Source organism: Equus przewalskii, chromosome 21 (assembly GCF_037783145.1).
Source record: "Equus przewalskii isolate Varuska chromosome 21, EquPr2, whole genome shotgun sequence".
NCBI classification, from domain to species: Eukaryota; Metazoa; Chordata; class Mammalia; order Perissodactyla; family Equidae; genus Equus; species Equus przewalskii.
In genome coordinates, this window is record NC_091851.1 from 27,055,108 (window position 1) to 27,073,613 (window position 18,506).

The 18,506-nt window shown below is 48.1% G+C and overlaps 2 protein-coding genes and 1 long non-coding RNA gene across 10 annotated transcripts in view; 1 reads left to right on the forward strand and 2 right to left on the reverse strand.

The window, feature by feature from the left end:
* The window catches only part of LOC139078068 (uncharacterized), a 30,749-nt gene extending 30,610 nt beyond the window's left edge, over positions 1-139 (reverse strand). For 5 of the 6 annotated variants that reach the window (XR_011530805.1, XR_011530808.1, XR_011530807.1 and 2 more), the window contains exon 1: positions 1-118. This is a non-coding gene — a long non-coding RNA (uncharacterized lncRNA). The other variant, XR_011530810.1, reaches the window with a different exon arrangement.
* RAB5IF (RAB5 interacting factor) lies at positions 105-9,938 on the forward strand. Its single transcript, XM_008530251.2, has 4 exons — positions 105-560; positions 2,384-2,487; positions 7,800-7,929; positions 9,397-9,938. The coding sequence occupies exons 1-4, from the start codon at positions 447-449 to the stop codon at positions 9,436-9,438; spliced, it is 390 nt and encodes a 129-aa protein (XP_008528473.2). The 5' UTR covers positions 105-446; the 3' UTR covers positions 9,439-9,938.
* The window catches only part of SLA2 (Src like adaptor 2), a 24,053-nt gene continuing 13,757 nt past the window's right edge, over positions 8,211-18,506 (reverse strand). For 2 of the 3 annotated variants that reach the window (XM_070588310.1, XM_070588311.1), the window contains one exon: positions 17,635-18,348. In XM_070588310.1, the coding sequence (XP_070444411.1) occupies positions 17,783-18,348 (566 nt within the window). In that variant the 3' untranslated portion in view covers positions 17,635-17,782. Of the gene's footprint in view, positions 11,078-11,524; positions 11,658-12,453; positions 12,604-17,634; positions 18,349-18,506 lie in introns of those variants that run through there. The other variant, XM_070588312.1, reaches the window with a different exon arrangement.

The following is an 18,506-nucleotide window of genomic DNA, read 5'->3' on the forward strand; positions in this document are numbered from 1 at the left end:
GCTTTCGCCTCAGACGCCGTTCTTCAGCCTCCACAGCGCCTCCTCGCGCTGGCGTCGCCGTCCTCACCAAGATTGTCCCTTCCCTCTCACCCTACCGCGCGCCTGGCGGAAGTTGCCGTCACTTCCGTCACGCGTGGAGCGCTTGCGCCGAGGCGGCGGCCGCTCTTTCCCTCGAGCGGCTGCGCGGCCGCCGATTGGCTACGAAGGCCCGTCGGCGGGGGACGCGCGGCACTGCCTTGCTCCTCCCTCCTGGGCGCCTGGTCTCGGCCGAGCAAACAGACCGGGGCGGGTGGGTCAAGTGACGGCAGTTGCAGCGCGCCGCCGAGCCCGACCGCTGAGCCTGTCGCTGCCGCCGCCCTCCGCGCCGTGACCCGCGACCCCAGACCCCGACTCCCTTTGGCTCGGCCCGCGCGCCCCAGGCCCGGCCCGGGCGGCGCGACGGGAGGATGAGCGGCGGGCGGCGGAAAGAGGAGCCGCCTCAGCCGCAGCTGGCCAACGGGGCCCTCAAAGTCTCTGTCTGGAGCAAGGTGCTGCGGAGCGACGCGGCCTGGGAGGACAAGGTGCGGTGGGACCTGGCGAGGGCGCAGGTTCGAGGAGCCGGCTGGGACTCGGGGACGGATGGGCAGGCCCCAGCCTGCTTCTGCCCCCGTCCGGGCGCGGCCCAGTGTTTGGGGTGGTGGGGCGGGTGGCCCTAGGGGCTAGGGCGAACGTGGCGGGCCCGGCTCCCGGGCTGGGGGCTCACCGCGGAGTGGCCCAAGGGGGAAGCCGCCTGGGTCACGCGGGAAGCAGCGAGGAGGGCGCGGAGGAGTTGTCACCTGCGGGCAGGGCGTGTGCCCGAACGGCGAGAGTGAGCTGAATTCGATTCGACTCCGCCTTTTACTCCTGATAGGATCTCGAGTAAGTGGTTTATTTTTCCCGAGTTAACTACTTAACGCAGTTGGGAGCGCGATCTGTAACGGTAAGGGACAGCTACTGAATACTTCCTAGATGTCAGGTGCTCTCCACGCATTGTCTCGCCTAATGCTCAGAACACCTCTGAAGTGGGGTGCCGTGGTGCCTTAAAGCATTTCGCTCGCTGCTGGTCTACAAATGCACTAAAGGCGAGCTGCCAGTGCTTTATTGTTGGATGAGAAAGACAATACTTTAAATGACAGGGGAGACTGAGACCACCTTGCAGGGGTGAGTGTGTGTGAGGGAGAGAGGAAGAAACCACCAAACGTGTGACGTGTGGTTGGGGCTTCAGGATTTCCTTACCGGTCACACGCATTCAGATCTGAGTGCAGGCACTGTCTAACTGCTGCATCGTCTGGAAGGGACCATCACAAACAGCTTGATTCTGATTAGCCTGAAAAGAATGTTATATTTGCTATCTTTCCGTTGTTTTTGGGGCCTGGTGAAGTAGGTTTTCCTTCCTGGAGTTCCAGTAAGGGGAGGAATGGGTGGCACTTCCTGAAAGTGCCTTTGTCCTGCCCCCAGCCCTGCCCTGGCCCTGCCCAGCTCTTGTAAAACCTTTCTGATCTGCTGTGTCATTTCTTTCCTTCTGCTATAAGGACTGGTTTCTGCAATCTAGGGCAGGTGAGAAACCTGAGTCTTCCTATCCTCATATGAAATTTAGATAAGCTGGTACCTTCCTCTAGCAGTTTTGTTTCTAATTCTTTCTCTCCTTTGTGGCTTACTCAAAATCCAGTGTGCTGGAAGATGGTGCTGAGTAAGTTAGCAGTCAGCCCTTTTGCCTGTAGATAGTCTGTCTAGATCTCTCCAGGTCAGATAAGAGTTATCATTGGCCAGTAGCACAATTACTGTCACAGCCATTTCATCACAAGCCATTTCATTTTTGCAACTTCTAAAAAAGGGTAAATGATTTTTCTAAAATTTTAGAGCACAGGCCCTGAAAGACATCACTTAAGATAACTAAATATATTGTCTTTTACCACATTTTAGTGTAAGAAGAGGTGGAGATGCAAGAACCACATACCATTGCTTTTGGGGGAAAATTTGCTGGAAGATGTGTTTAGCAGAAAGTTTTTCTGTTCCTCACCTATTAGAAAAGGCTCTTCTGGGGCCGGCCCGTGGCCAAGTGGTTAAGTTCGTGAGCTCCACTTCGGCGGCCCAGGGTTTTGCTGGTTCAGATCCTGGGTGCGGACATGGCACTGCTCATCAGGCCATGCTGAAGCGTCATCCCACATGCCACAACCAGAGGCACTCACAACTAGAATATACAACTGTGTACCAGGGGGCTTTGGGGAGAAGAAGAAGAAAACAAAAAAGAGTGTTGGCAACAGATGTCAGCTCAGGTGCCAGTCTTTAAAATAAATAAATAAATAAAAGGCTCTCCTGTGGCACCCACTCTGGATAATGCATGCATGCTCTCTCCTTTCTACAGGATGAATTTTTAGATGTGATCTACTGGTTCCGACAGATCATTGCTGTGGTCCTAGGTGTCATTTGGGGAGTGTTACCATTACGAGGTTTCTTGGGAATAGCAGGGTAAGTCTTAGGTAGCTGCATTTTCATGGTATCATTTCTTTTCAAATAGAGATTTTGTTTTCCTTTTATGGAACGGCATTGCTATTTTGGAGGGGTTTTTTTTTTTAATAACTGTGTGTGTGTATGTGTAATGACTAAAGCAAAAAGCGGCCCCGTGATGGCACTCCTGGGTCTGGTGCAGCACTCCTCAGTTCAACAAGCCCAGGAGCATCTTAGGTCAAGATGTTACCTTCCTGAAGGCTGAGCCAGTCCATTTATTCATGGGTCCAAAGTCACCTCATACAACAGGGTACCACATTGCCTGTTGGTGGCAGGCACTCTAGTTCTCGCGTGACCTTTGTTTGTACCTATGGAAGTTTGTAAAGTAGAGGAGCTTTCCTGTACTTGATACCTACTCCCCTGTGCCTAGCATCATGCTGGAGATGCTAAATCTTGGCTTCAGCAGAAGTTGTTTCGGGCCTCTATGTTTTAAAGTCAGTGAAGGGGCCAGCCCCGTGACCAAGTGGTTAAGTTCGAGTGCTCTGCTTCCGGGGCCCAGGGTTTTGCTGGTTCGGATCCTGGGTGCGGACCTACCACTGCTCATCAAGCCATGCTGAGGCAGCGTCCCATGTGGTAGGACTAAAAGGACCTACAACTACAAAACAACTATGTACTGGGGGCTTTGGGGAAAAGAAGGAAAAAAAGAAAGATTGGCAACAGACGTCAGCTCAGAGCCAATCTTTAAAAACAAACAGAAAAAAGAAGTTGCTCAATAAATGCTTGCTTCTGTTCTTTAATAAATAAATAAATAGATATATAAAATAAAGGTAGTGAAAAAGTAGGACTTTGGGCCCTCCATCTTTTACGGTGCTCCTGTGGCCAGTGGCAGCACAGTTGACACCAGCCCCTGGTTGTGGCTCAGGTTAAAGAGCCACTGAGGGTTTGACCCGGTGGCCGAATGGTTAAGTTCGCGCGCTCTGCTTTGGTGGCCTGGGATTTCACCGGTTCAGATCCTGGGCACAGACATGGCACCGCTCATCAGGCCATGCTGAGGTGGTGTCCCACATATCACAACCAGAAGGACCACAACTACAATATACAACTATGTATTGGGGCTTTGGGGAGGAGAAGAAGAAAAGGAAAAAAAAAAAAAGATTGGCAACAGATGTTAGCTCAGATGCCAATCTTTAAAAAAAAGCTACATGGGGCCAGCCCAGTGGCATAGCAGTTAAGTGCGCACATTCCGCTTCGGTGGCCTGGGGTTCACTGGTGCAGATCCTGGGTGCGGGCATGGCACCGCTTGGCAAGCCATGCTGTGGCAGGTGTCCCACATATAAAATAGAGGAGGATGGGCACGGATGTGAGCCCAGGGCCAGTCTTCCTCAGCAAAAAGAAGAGGATTGGCAGCAGATGTTAGCTCAGGGCTAATCTTCCTAAAAAAAAAAAACACCACTGAAAGTGAGTCCACACGCCCACCAGATTGAATTAAAAGGATGTTTGGCAGTTGTCTTCAGACAGGAATTATGGGCAAGCTGTGGTGGAAATGGATAGGCAGGCCCTTGACCTTTTCTCTTTTCCCACACGAATACAAACTGTCGCCCTTACGCATGGAAAATCACATTGATTGATCACTTCTCTTATTATTCCTTTACTCTAGGGTAGAAAGGGTAAAATAGCAAACTCATTTGAGTTGCCTGTTTTCTCAGAAGATAACCCAAAAGGGGTGTACCCCTCCTAAGTAAAAAGGTTTTTGATTTGTGATACTGAGCAAAGCATTTGTACAAGGAAACCAGTAAGAGTTGATGCATTGCCTGACTTTGACAGGGTGGACACTTGATGAGGACTGATTGAGATTGAGACACAGGACCTGGGATTCATAGAGGTCTTCCCAGGTTGCAGGTGGTAGATAGATACATTTTTAGAATGTTGGTCACCCCGCATGAGCTTTCCATGAGAGAAAAGGCAGACAAGAAGAAACTGCCAGAGAAAGGGGGAAGGCAATCTAAAGGCAAGAAGGAGTTTCTCACCTTCCCAAGGCCACTTATGTAGAAGAGGACAGCACTAGTTCAGAGCTCCTGCGCCTCTGTTGTCTTGCAGGATTCCTCGGGGATCTGTGTGAAGTCGTCCAATCTGGGAATAGTAGAGCAAGGACTAGAGAGCTAGTCTAGTGCCCTTCCCACTGTGGCAGAGAGTGAGGCTGCCCAAGCGGAACTTCCTTTTTAAAGAAAGCTTTATAGAAAGGTCTGGATTCAAGTTTCAGCTCTGCTGCTTTCTTTTTTTTTTTTTAAAGATTTTATTTTTTCCTTTTTCTCCCCAATCCCCCCAGTACATAGTTGTATACTTTAGTTGTGGGTCCTTCTAGTTGTGGCATGTGGGACACCACCTCACTGTGGCCTGATGAGTGGTGCCATGTCCGCGCCCAGGATCTGAACCAGCAAAACCCTGGGCCGCCGAAGCTGAGCGTGTGAACATAACCACTCAGCCACAGGGCCAGCCCGTCTCCCACTTTCAAGCTATATAATTTTGGCTCACCCCTCTGAGACTCAGTTTCCTCATCATTAAAATGGGGACAATCAAAATGCCTTCCTCATAAGATTGATGTATGAATTAAATGAGATAATGCAAGTGAATTGCTAAATGTAGTGCTTTAATACATCATAGGCACTCCATAAATGGTTCACTGCAATGATTATGTGATTAGCTTTATGAAGAGTGCTAAACATGGCTGTTGAGAAAATGGGAAATGAGGTGTTTGGGAGTGAACTCACCTTGGAGTGGCTCTCCCACAGGCCATAGTGCCACTTTCCCAGGACTGCCTGTTTCCTGGGGTTCAGACCCTCACTGTCCTCTCTCACTCCAGACGAATCCCTTCTCTCCTTGGTTGGCACCTTCTCCTCTGCTCTTAGAAAGGGCCCAAGGACTGATTTTTTTCACATATATCTCCTGTCCTCCGTCTGTCTGACCCAGCTGCCTGGGCTGAGGCAGGACCCTCCTGGTGCTCAGTTCTGGTGACCCTCCTCTTCCCCACTTCTCTTAACTGCCCTCTGTCTCGACCACACTAGGCTTCTTTTCATTTCTGGTGTGGCCACCAGTTGGGGCCTATTAAGGTAAAACCATTTCCTCAGGTCTTATTATTTACAGTTTGCCTGAGAACTGAGTGATGGTTCTGCGCTGTCTGCTGAGGTTTTGCATTATTAGAGAGGGGCACTGTCTGTCCTTCCAGCCTCTCTCTCTCTCATAGAGCTTGGCACATGATTAATAGGTACTCAGTAAGTGCTTGTTAAAATTTTTTTTACACTGAAATGAATTCCCATTGACCCTTGAAACAGGGCCATAGATCACTGTAGTCAGGCAGCCTTCCAGCCCTGAAGTCAGAGTTATTTGTTAGACATTCATTATTTTGTTAAAATTCTGACTGGAGTTTTTAGGATAGAATTTTTAAAAACCCAGTCAGTTTTTTTAATATTGTTTTCTAACCCCCAACCCAGCATGTTCCTTTCCTTGGCTACACATTTGCTGTGTAGTTCTCTCCCTTGTTTGTAATATAGAAATTAGGCCCACCCTTAAAGCTCAGTTTGAGCCCTTCCAGTCCTTTCCTGACCCCTTTCCCTGACCACCAAACATTTAAATGCCTTTGTTTCTGTGACTTCACTTTCTGCTTACTGTGTAACCCTTGGAAAGCAGGGCCTGTGCCAGCCCTTTCCTCTTCCTGTCGTCCCTTATCTCCTCTTTCCCTTATTTTTCATCTCTCATCTTACTAAGTATCCACTTTTACAGCTGGAGACTCCCGGTGAATCTCATCATTCTCCAGCAGAGCCCCGAGTGACATTTCTAAGGCCCATTAGTAGTCTCTGTCTAGAGCCACTAACTCAGCCTGTCCAAAATCAACTCCTGTCAGGGAGGTGGCCAGACTGGCTGGGTCCCAAGATTTCTGGCAGAAGATAAGGATGTGGCCACAACATGGCCAAGCCAAGGACTGTATTTTGTGTGAAAGCCAAGAAAAACCTTCTGTTCTTCCTGACTGCCTGCTTCTGTTACTGGAACCATTGTACTCCCTGGCCCTTAGGCTTGAAACCTTTGGGACCTCTTGACTCCCCATTCTGCCATTTTCCCAGTCCCTGTCCTCAAACTTTATTAGCATGCATGTCCTGAAACATGGTACAGATCTAAACCAGTCTGCCAGTTCCTGTTCCTTCCACCCATGAGAAAGCGGGTACTCTCACTGCTTACAAACTGGAATTCCTGAAACATGCACACCCTGCCTCATCCCCACCTTGCTCAGACAGCCTCATGGTCTACTCCGGACCCTTTGTATACTGATTTACACTCCTCAGAATCATCGTGCTGCCCTGCCCTACACCAGCCCACACTTTATCCATTAGGAGGAAACCATTCTCTTTGCATTTTTTCACCTTAGCCTTCAGAAGAGACGTGGCCACGACATACAGTCCCCCATTAGATGAGTTGCTGTACCTGGAAAGATCATAAAGTCTTGATCGCATTATGAAAATGATTTTTACATGATGATTGTACAGTAGAGCATGGTGATGTTACCGCTCACTACATTCAAATTCCTGCATCCATTAAATAATACATTATGGGGGTCAGAGACCTTCCTGGAGGTGCTCACAAACCTCTGGTTTCAATTCCACCTTCACTGCTGATGTTAGCCCCCAGTAGAGTCATGGGCCACATAACGACGGACCGCATGTACAATGGTGGTCCCATAAGATTAGTACCATATGGCTTAGGTGTGCAGTAGCCTGAACCATCTAGGTTTGTGTAAGTACACTCTGATGTTTGCACAACAATGAAATCACCTAACAACGCATTTCTCAGAATGCATCCCCTTTGTTAAATGACACACGACTAGATGGTGAGCTGAGGGCAGGAAGTGTCTTGTTCGCCTCTGCATCAAGTGCGGTAGCAAGTAGTGGACATCTGGAAATTGTCTCCCATTGGGAATTATGCAGGGGCTGTTTTGGCATGCCCTTGCTTGCTCAACTAGGCCATGAAGCAGCAGCTTAATATGTGTTTGTCCTGTGGCCAGCCCCCAACCCAGCTGGAGCTACCTGGAGGCCCATGTTGGTACTGGTCCTTTTTTATTTAATTTTGTTGCTTTGGCTAAAGAGTTTCTTCTTTAAGTCTCTAGCTCAGCCAAGTGGGCAGCGCCATTGAGGGCCTAGGTGTTTTCATGTATTACTTCACTTGCCCCCATAATACAAACAGTTAACTGCAACATTGAATGTCCTGACAGGTGGACTGTGGTGGAGGGCGTTCTGAGTCTCCTGAGCTTACGGTTTGTATTTGGTGCTTGTCCTTTCTCACTCCAGATTCTGCCTGATCAATGCAGGAGTCCTGTACCTGTACTTCAGCAACTACCTACAGATAGATGAGGAAGAGTATGGTGGCACGTGGGAGCTCACAAAAGAAGGGTTTATGACATCTTTTGCCTTGTTCATGGTATGTGTAGCTGATAACTTTACAGCAAGTACTATCATTTCATGAGGTGTCACTCAGGGGGAGCCTAGTGATTGAGTTACACTGTGTGATTGGGGGACCATTTTTCAAAAGGCTGCTAAGGCTGGAGGGCATGTCCTCTCAAGTCATGTTGTCCCAAAAGACGTGGTGTGGTACACGGTATAGTCCCCCTATGGTATACCGATTTAGGGCCCGTCTTCAGCTTCTACATCTGATTCTCAACTCTGGCTGCATATTAGAAACAACTGGGAAACATTTAAAAATATATTCATAGCACTTTATTCATAATAGCCAAAAAGTGCAAACAACCATCACCTGATGGATGTATAAATAAAAAATTGTATATCCATGCTGTAGAATTTTTTTTTTTTTTTTTTTGAGGAAGATTAGCCCTGAGCTAACTGCTGCCAATCCTCTTCTTTTTTCTGAGGAAGACTGGCCCTGAGCTAACATCCATGCCCATCTTCCTTTACTTTATATGTGGGATGCCTACCACAGCATGGCGTGCCAAGCGGGGCCATGTCCACACCTGGGATCCGAACTGGTGAACCCTGGCCCGCTGAAGCGGAACATGTGCACTTAACCCCTGCACCACCAGGCCGGCCCCCATGCAGTAGAATATTGTTTGGCCAAAAATATTATTTGGTTACTGATAGGTGCTACAGCATGGGTGAACCTTGAAAACATGCTAAGTGAAAGAATCCAGACACAAAAGATCACATATTGTATGAGTCGATTTATGTAAAGTGTCCAGAATGGGCAAATTCATACTGACAAAAGATTAGAGGTTGCCAGTGGCTGGAAGGGGAGAGGAAATGGGAAAAAACTGATAATGGGAACAGATTTTGAGGGTGATTTAAATGTCCAGAATCAGTTAGTGGTAATGTTTGCACAACTCTGTGAATATACTAAAAACCTGTGAATTGTATACTCTAAAAGGTTGAACTTTATAGAATATTAATTATATTTCAGTGTGTGGTTTGTTTTTTTAAATAAATCAAACTCTCTGGAAGGTGATGCCTGGGCATCTCTATATATTTTTAAAGGTCCCAGGAGATTGCAGTGGACAGCCAGTTTTGAGAACCTCTGCTTTATTTGCTATGGAGCTGACAGGGTGTGATGGTGGTTTTGTTTTCACCTTGGTGGTTAATCCTAAAACCTCCCAGCAGTACAGTCTGCTTTAGCTGTGTTGGTCATGGCTATAACTCCACTCCTGGTGCTTGGCCAGGGGAGAGGATTGTCACAGGTCCCTTTGAGAGCACAGGTGAATGTCCTGGGCTCTGTTAGCGATAGCTTCAGTGAAATTTAGGACCCCCACCCCCCAATTATGCATTGGGTAGCCCCTAGGAAGCCCAGTGTACACAGATTCTTATCTGACATTTTTGTTTTGTGGAATAGAGGCCTATGTCGACCCTGGTGGCCTATGAACATTGCTTGTCTCCTCTCTAGGTCATCTGGATCATCTTTTACACTGCCATCCACTATGACTGATGGTGTACAGGCCCCACCTGCTCCCTGTCCAGTCCAAAGGACCCTCTTACTTACAGCACAGAAACATGATTGTAGGGGCACGCCAGCTGCATGGAACCTGGAAGACCCATGTTTCCTGGACTGAGAATCAGTGTGTTGGGTGTCAGTGTTTTCTGCAAGGATTGTGACCTGAAACTTTTTAAAAAACCATCATCTTTTGGGGAAACATTTCTGATTATTCATCACCAACCATTTCTTCTTGGATACCATCATGAAACACCTGTTTGCTGATTGGAGCTGTCGTTTAATTTGATGCACCTCTGGATCCGGATGAAACATTAAATTGTCTTCCTCACTTCCGTCAGGTGTACAGTTTTTAAACTATCAGTGGCATTTCAAGTCTTCTGAAAACAGTATGGCAATATGTGTGTGGTCCAAAGCACAGTACAAGCAGCATCTAATAACAGTTTCCTTTGTAGAATGTTTTCAGATACTTGAATAAATCAAATCTTTAATTGACAGCCTGCTGATGATACCTGCTAAAGCCTCTCCCACCTCACCTCGAGCCTCAGGACCCCGTAGAGGCGGTGCCTTCCCATCCCTCTTCTTCCCCTCCTTGCTCCCTTAGCAGCTCCAGCCAGGCCGCTTCCCCTTTATGGGCCGCAGGGAAATCAAGGGCTGGAGTTGGTTTAGGCTGTGGCCTTGCTTTGTGAGAGAGGGCTTACCACCTTCTCATGCCCTGATGCCCCTGCCCCGCACCAAGAGCTGTGACTGACCTCGCTGCAATGTGCTGGGGTCAGGAGGTGTCATTTTGCATTTGGCCACAAGATGGCAAGGCCATTGTAGGCAGAAAAACTTGGCCAGGTTCAGATGGTAAGCCACAAAATGAAATAGAGATCTGAGAGCAAGGACTGTCCAGAGAAGGGGCTTGACAGGGACATTTGAGGACCTGGACTATCAGAGGTCCTTCTCTTTGGGAGTCAGGTGGCGACTGGAGAACCCAGGTTCTGCCGCTGTGGTAAGCCGTCCATCCCCTCTGCTTTCCTGTCCTTTCCAGGCCAGTCCCACATTCTGAGGTAGGGTAGTATTCTGAATGAGATTTGTACATTTTCTGTAAATGATTTTTTTTCTCCTTGATGCTAGTGGTTGTTTCTGCCTTGTGGGTGGAGCTGGTTAGCAGTGGGGGTGTAGACTGGGACTCAACAGGTAGGGGAGGAAGATGGTTCTGGAAATCCGAAACTTGGGAACTGACTGCCTCAGACCCCAGAGGGAGCTTCAGTCTCTTTGGAGTCCTGGCCCTGTTCTCAACTAGTGTAGATTTGAACTGGAGTTTGCAGGCAGGGTCATGGCACTGGGAGGAAGTTAAGTGACTTAGGGCTGAGAGAGGAAGGAGCAGAGGATGCAGGTGGGACCCTGGATGTGCCTCTGTGTCCCAGCCCTCCCTTCAGTGTACAGACTTGCCTCTGGGTTGCTCAGGCTGAGTTAGTTAGGGTTCTAGGTGCTACAGCCTTGGGTCCCCTTTTGGCCTCTGCTTTGGGCCTTGGCATCGTCCAAGGAGATGTCATCGGTCAGGCTGATGTAGGAGCTGAGGGCCTCCCGGAGCCCCTCACTGAGGACAGATGCCTCCCCTGTGGCAGATGCTTCAGAGAACAGGAGGGAGCTGTGGAGAGGGGAAAAGAGCTGGATCAAGGAGCCTCTTCCTTCCTCACTCACCACACAGTTCACTTTTCTCAAAACCTTTCTTCAAGTCACTCCTGCTGAAAGACGGTGGCTTCGTGTTCCCTATCAGATCAAATCCCAGCTTGACTTCTCCACTCACTGGTGCTCTCTCTTTGCTACCCCATCTTCTCTGACCTTCCTTCCCTCCTGGCCATCTTGGCATACAGGCATGCTCTATGTCCATGCCCACTTTTTCCTCCCTGCCAGTCCTCCCTACAGACCTGCTGAGCCTGGGCTGGCCTCTGCAAGCTCAGTCAGTCAGTGCTCACTTCCCCCATTGTGTCTCTGAAGGTGACAAGCTCATTCTGGGTTGTGGGTTCCCAGGGGCAAGTCGTTCTATAACTCTTTTTTTCTTCCACCTGTGTGTTCCAGGGGTCCCCTCACTCACCTGTCCAGTTCTTTCCAGTTGAGTGGCGTTGTCTGTACAGTCACAGGTAGGGGTATGGCCTTGCCAGGGAGTGGGCCAGCCCTCCGCAGGGCACAGGGCTCCTTGAGGAGGCAGCAGATGTCATCCGCCAGCTCTGAGGAAGAGACCTAGACCCTTGACATGGCTGACTCCAGCCCTGCTTTCCTCCCCAACAACCCCCACCCTCACCCTGACAGCTTCCCACACTTGGCAGGTGGGGGCATGGTCAAAAAAGTGTGACAGGGCACGATCCCCAAGCTGTTGGTCTCCTAGAAGCCGAGATGCAGTCAAATGTCATTCTGGGCTAGGTTTTGGGAGACTTAATTTACTGTTTGATTTGGGGTAAGTTGATGGACTGCTTCAAGCCCCGGGTTCTGGCTAAGAAAGTGCCGTAGGAAGAAGAAAGCTAAGGGACACTTAATCTCCATGTGTACCATCAGTATCCATTGCATGGAACACCTCTCCAGAAAACCCCTCATCAGTTTTCCCAGGGGTAGCCTTTCCTCTTCTGCCCCTTTGACACTGTGCCCTAGTGACTACATCCTCTAGTGCCTGTTACAGGACAGGCATTAGAAAATGCTAACAATCAAGTGAATTCCACAACAGCAACAGCTGTGGGCCCAGTTCCTATGGAGAGAACTGTGCCTGCCACTGGGGACTCTGACTCAGAACCACAGTGGTGGGCAAGGTACTGGCGTGCACTCACACGGGAGGTCTGTGGCTCTGTCAGAGCATAGGATGAAGACAGGGCCGCCAGCCTGTGTTTCTTGGCACCGGGACAGGCATGAAGATAGGGGAGGCCCCTTTTCTGTCTGGATATTCTTCAGCAGGGAAAGTGCCTAAAGGCATACTGTCTGCCCCCTAGACCCCACATCCCAGTCTACTCTCACGGAGGCAGGGAAAGGCCATACCAGAGTAATGGTCCACCAGGGCCTGGAGTGAGGGGAAGGTGAGGCGTGGTGAGATGTACAGCCAGCCGTTGTCAAGACGGTGGATCCTGTAGTGTCTGATCCGGTCCCAGGATGAAGGGCGGCTGAGGCGGACTGACAGGGTGTAACAGCCTGAGGAAAGGGTCCAAGGTGAGACTTGAGGCCCCGCTGGGACCCAGCCCCACCCAGGTTGGGAAAAGGAAGAGATGAGGTGACCTCAGAGAATGGCCACAGGGCCCAGACAGAAGGGAAGTGGACAGAGGAAGGACAAAGACTTGCTCGCTTTGTCATAAATGACAATATATTCATAATAGGGCTCTTGTGAGGATGAAATGAGATCAGACACAGAGCCCTCAGTGCAGGGCCTGGCACAGTTTAAGTGAACATTAAGTGTTGGCTGTTGTTATAAAGACTCAAGTAGGCAGAAGTGTTAGAATGTGAAAATGTGTCAGTAGATGTCAGCAAGGACGTGGAGAAAGGAACTTTCTTACCCCGCTGGCGGAAAGATAAATTAGTACAAGCCACTTTGGAAACAGTTGGCATTAACTAGTCGAGTTGAACATGCACATACCTCACAACCCAGCAGAGTTCCATCCCAGCATGTTACCTTAGAAAGGCACGAACAAGAATATTCACAGCTGCATTGTTTGGAAAAGCCCAAAATTGCAAGCAGCCCATATACACTCGCTAAGATGGAGGATTATAGAATGTAACACCATATAGCAGCAAAAGTTAATAACCACTACACATCTAAGCATAGATAAACCTTAAAGATAATGAGCAGAAGCAGTAAGTCACGGAAGCACACAGTCAGTATGATTCTATTTAAATAAAAGTCACTGGCAGTGAAGACTATCTTGCATAGGGACACCTGTATGGCAAAGCTATGAAGAAAATAACAATGATTAACAGGGAGGCATGCAAGGGGCTTCAAAGGGATTGTCATTGTACAATTTCTTCAGCTGGTAGGTGGGCACATGGATGTTGGTTTTATTATTAGTCCTTAACCCTTACATATGTATTATATACACTGATGTATGCGACAGAATTTTTCCAGTTTTGCTTTTTCAGTTTTTAAAATCAGTTCTATGGAGGTATAATTTACATATAATAAAATGCACATGTTTAAAGTATACAGTTTGATGGGTTCAACAAAAATTTTAATTTTTTTAAAAAAAGAATTGGCTAGAAGAGGAAAACACATGATTGAAAAATGAAGAGAGGAAAAAAAGACTAAAATCATTATAATCCACAGGCCTCCAGTAGTGCTCAGCAGATGAGGATGCATATGAAAGCACTTTATAACTGTAAAGTGGGATTCATTGCTTAAGTCAACACTTCATCAAAGCCAAGTGGGAAGAGGGCACTTAGTGAAATAATACTAATAATGTATTATTACTATCATCTAGTGATCTAAAGCTATCTGTAGCTTCCATTTATTGAGTACTCACTACGTGCTTTGTATGGATTATCTCATCTAATTCTCACAACCGCTCTGTGAGGTAGCTACCATTTCCCTACCACCGATGAGAGAACTATAGCACAGAACCTGGAAGAAGAGGCAGTGACCCCCACCAAACTCACCCTGTAGAATGCCAACAAAAGGCAGGAGTGAATTTCCCAAAGTTTGGTGACAGGGTCACTGCCTCTTCCAGGTTCTCTGTGCCATACTTTTCTCGTCTGTGGTAGGGAAATTGTACTTATCTCATACAGTAGTTATGAGAATTAGATGAGATAATCCATATAAAGCACATAGTAGAGTGAATTTCCCAAACCACAGGCACTGCTCAGTTTTAGGAAGCATTTACTTTGAAGAAGTGGTCTAAACCCTCCAATTCAAAAGCAGTTTTTCAAACTGGATTTAAAGAAGATAAACACACTCAGACTATTAAAACACAGGCTAAACCTAAAAAGAAACAGATGTATCATGCAAACATCAATCATGGGAAAGCTGGAGTGGTCATATTAATATCAGACAAAGTGGAATTTAAGAGATAAGAGGGACATATCAAGAAGACATCAACATCCTGAATTTGTATGCACCCAATTACAGAGCTTCAAAATACGTAAAGCAAAACTGACAGAATTAACAGAAGAGATGGACATCTATAATTATAATTGGAGATTTCAACACTCCTCCCTCGGTATTTGAGAGAAAATCAATATGGATATAGAAGATTCAAACAATACAATCAATCAATTTGACTTAATTAACAAGGAACACCGTGCTCAGCAACAAGACACGTTTTCCGTCAAGTGCACATAGAATATTCAAGACAGAGCACAGACTGGTCCATAAAAACTAACTTAAAAGGATTGAGATTATTAAAGGTATGTTCTCTGACCACACAGAATTAAATGATAAATTAATAACAAAAAAAAATCTGGAAAATCCCCCAATACCTGGCAATAACCCAGCGACTGAAGGAGAAATCACAAGCAAAATTAGAAAATATATTTAACTAAATAATAAAAACACAAATATTTGTAAGCTCAGCTAAATCAGTACTTAAAGGTACATGTTGTAGCTTCAAATGCTTACAGTCGAAGAAAAGATAAAATAATCTACCTCGAAGTAGAAAAAGAATAAATTTAGGTAGAAGGAAGGAAATAAAGCAAAAATAAATGAAATAGAAAACAGAGTAAAATCAATTAAACCAAATGCTGATTCTTTGAAAAGACTGATAAAATTGATAAACTCCAAACTAGAATGATGAAGAAAGAAAAGAACGCACAAACTACAAATATCAGGAGCGAAGAGGAAACATCACTATAGCTCCTACCACATTAAAAGGACAAGAAGGGCATATTATGAACTTCATTATTTTTTTTTAAAGATTTTATTTTTCCTTTTTCTCCCAAAGCCCCCTGGCACATAGTTGTGTATTTTTAGTTGTGGGTCCTTCTAGTTGTGGCATGTGGGATGCCGCCTCAGCACGGCTTGATGAGCACCGCCATGTCCACGCCCAGGATCCGAACCAGCGAAACCCTGGGCCGCCGAAGCAGAGCACGCGAACTTAACCGCTTGGCCACAGGGCCGGCCCCTGAATTTTAATTTCTAAAATTGGGAACAAAGCAAGAATGTTCTCACCAATTCACTCAGTGTACTAGAGGTCCCAGCCAGGGCAGTAAGTCAAGAAAAACAGACAAAAGCTATATGGATTGAAATGTAAGTACTTAAACTGTGTTTATAGACAATGTGATCACATACGTAGAAATCCTAAGGAAGCTACAGAAAAGCTACTACAACTAATAAGTGAATTTAATAAATGTGGAGCAGGGTCCCTGCTGCTTTTTCCTTGTTCTCTACCTGACTCTGGAGGCCCCTTGACCTCTGCACCTTTAAGAAGAGTCTCTTCTGGAGCTGTGCTGTGACCCTGAAAAGGCTCTGTGGTTGGGAAAGGGCTAAATATCTGAAAATAGGCCCCAGAGCCCAACCAAACCAGCTGACCAAGTCCCCACATCCTCTGCATGGTTCTCCAGCCACCCTACCCTGGCCACTGTCACCACAGTTACCAGAACCAGGAAGGGTAGCTACACTGAGGACTGGGCTCATAGGCGCAGGGATAAGCAAGCTCTATCAACCCCACGGTGGGGACAGGTCACCTACCAAGGCCTGTGACTGGCCTATGTGCCTGGTATCCTGCTTTTCCTTCTCACTGCATGCTCCAGCCAGTCCCAAACACCTACCGCTCCCTCCCAGTTCCAGGACATCTCCCTTTAAACTCAGACTCTCTGAGCTCAAATCCCACATAGAGTCCTGTACTGTAACACCCCTGCTGCCCCCTGCTCACTAGCTGTGTCTCTAAGGCACATTATTTGACCTCTCAGATCTGCTTCTTCACCTGCAAAGGGGGAAAGTAATTGTCCCAGTCTCTACAGATCACCACGAGGATTCAGATGGTGAAGCAGGTAAAGCATTTAGCAGTGTGTGGAGTGTAACAAGCACCCAATAACCTTTATCAGGCCTCTGGCCCTTTGCTCACGCTGTTCCTTTTATATGGAACACTCTTCCATCTGATAACCCCCAGCCTTCCTTTTAAACTCAGTTCTGCTCAAACAACAAGTCCCTGGAACACCTTCCCTGTCTGGGAGCACCCCCGCCCTAGGTTTGCCCAGGCATGAGTGCTTTTGCGGCACCAAGCATCCTACTCTGCCACCGTCTGTCCCTCAACCCGACCTCTCACCCCTTCTGCCATACACACAGCCAACCACGAGCCTCCCAAGGGATGGTTCCGACTTATCCTCCCACCATCTTCCCATCTCCGAAAACAGCAGTGCTATTCATCCATTACTAAGCTCCTAACTCCGGAGTCATCCCTGACTCTTCCCTTCTCTCACACCTCACGTCCCACCCGACAGAAAGCTCTACTGGCTACGTTCAGAACATACCCGAATCCGACCACTTCTCACCCTGACGGAGCCTGCAACAACTTCCCATGTGGCTTCCCACGTGGCTTCCCACTTCCGCCTTACTGTACCCTGCCAAGTCCTCTCTTCACAGCAGTCACAGGATCAGGCCAGGCCACGCTCCCACTCAGAACCCTCCCTGTCACACCTGAAATAAATCCTCACCCTGGAAAGGCCCCACATGGCCCACAAGGACCTTGGGTCTGCTCCGGGCACATCTGCCTCCTGCTGAGGACACATCTACCGGGAGGCCTTTGCACACGCACACGCGTCCCATGACTCTGTTCCTCTTAGGCTCATGTGCTGCTTCTTTGCAGCGCTTACCACCACCGGACACTTTATTAGTCATTTGTTCACTGTCCACCTTGGCAACTAGATTGTGGGCAGGGATTTTACTTTTTACACTGTTGAGTCTCTGGCACTTAAAACAGTGGCTGGCACAGAGTCGCCACGCAATAGCTATTTGTTGAATGAATGAATGAATCTCTGTGATAAACGCTGGACAGAGCTGTGATTACAGGCAGTTCTGAGGAGTCCCTGTCACCCTTTGCACTCCTACCGCTGTCTGTGGACACAGATGGTGTTGGGTGGCAGTCTACCCCACCTCGGCACTTCATCCTCTCCCCGCCCCTCAGTGTACACACAGGCACTCATTCCCTCACTCATTCATTCGGTAAACATCTGAGCACTTCGTACGTGCTGCCACTGCACCAGGCCCAGGCACAGGTAATCTGATCTTCATACCCTGGGGACAGAAGTGCTGTCCCTCTGGCACATCGCACAGCCGGAATTTTCCTTTATGGTCTTCATTTCAAGTATTTAGTTCCCATGCTCTTAGACCACATACCCTGATTTTAAGAAATAAGTTTATTGCAGCTACAGAAGAGGTCTTTTCAAGATGCTATGGGACTTGAGAGCAAAGAGTGACAAACAGCCTGGGGAAACGATATTGAAAAGGGTCGTGAAGGATGAGTGTGAGCTTGTGCAGTGGAGGAACGGAGGACACGGCCTTCCCGGCTGAGAGAGGATTGTGTGAAAGGATGCCACAGTGGAAAGAACAAGGTGTGTTCATGCACTGAGTGTTCTGGTGGGCAGTGGGCCGGAAGGCAGGACGTGGCAAGGAATGGTGGGAGCCGTGGCTGGGTGCAGGGACTGGAGGGAGACCCACTGGGAAAAAGGCAAAGAGGGTACAAGGTCCTGGGTTCCGGGAAGCTCTACCAGGTTTAGCCAATGTCACATCCTGGCCTGCAGGGACCTCTGGAGTCAGGCCCCATGTTTTCCCAGGTGTTCTGAGGATGATGCCAAGAGGAAGGGTGGGGTCCACAGTAGTGTGAAGGATCAGATTAGGAGCTGTGTGTGGGGGGGGGGGTGGACCTAGCAGGACCCTCCTGAACTTCCTCTGCGGAGCTCTCGGAGAAGCTGCGAGCCTCGGGGATGCTGTGCCTTGGAGCCTCCACTGTCTGAAGCCTGAGGACAGGAAGCAAGACTTAGCAGGCCTGACTTGGAGGAGATGCTCAGGAAGTGTCTCCCCACTGACAGAACGGACATGGGCGAGCCCCTCAGTGGCAGGAAGCATGTCTTGCTCATCAGTCTCCCTTACGGTGCCCAACACAGAACAGACACAC

Excerpts from the sequence above, each read along its gene's own strand:
- RAB5IF (XM_008530251.2), top strand. The coding sequence starts at position 447 with ATGAGCGGCGGGCGGCGGAAAGAGGAGCCGCCTCAGCCGCAGCTGGCC. Across the intron at positions 561-2,383 it reads ACGCGGCCTGGGAGGACAAG|GATGAATTTTTAGATGTGAT; the intron begins GTGCGGTGGGAC and ends TCCTTTCTACAG. Across the intron at positions 7,930-9,396 it reads CATCTTTTGCCTTGTTCATG|GTCATCTGGATCATCTTTTA; the intron begins GTATGTGTAGCT and ends TCTCCTCTCTAG.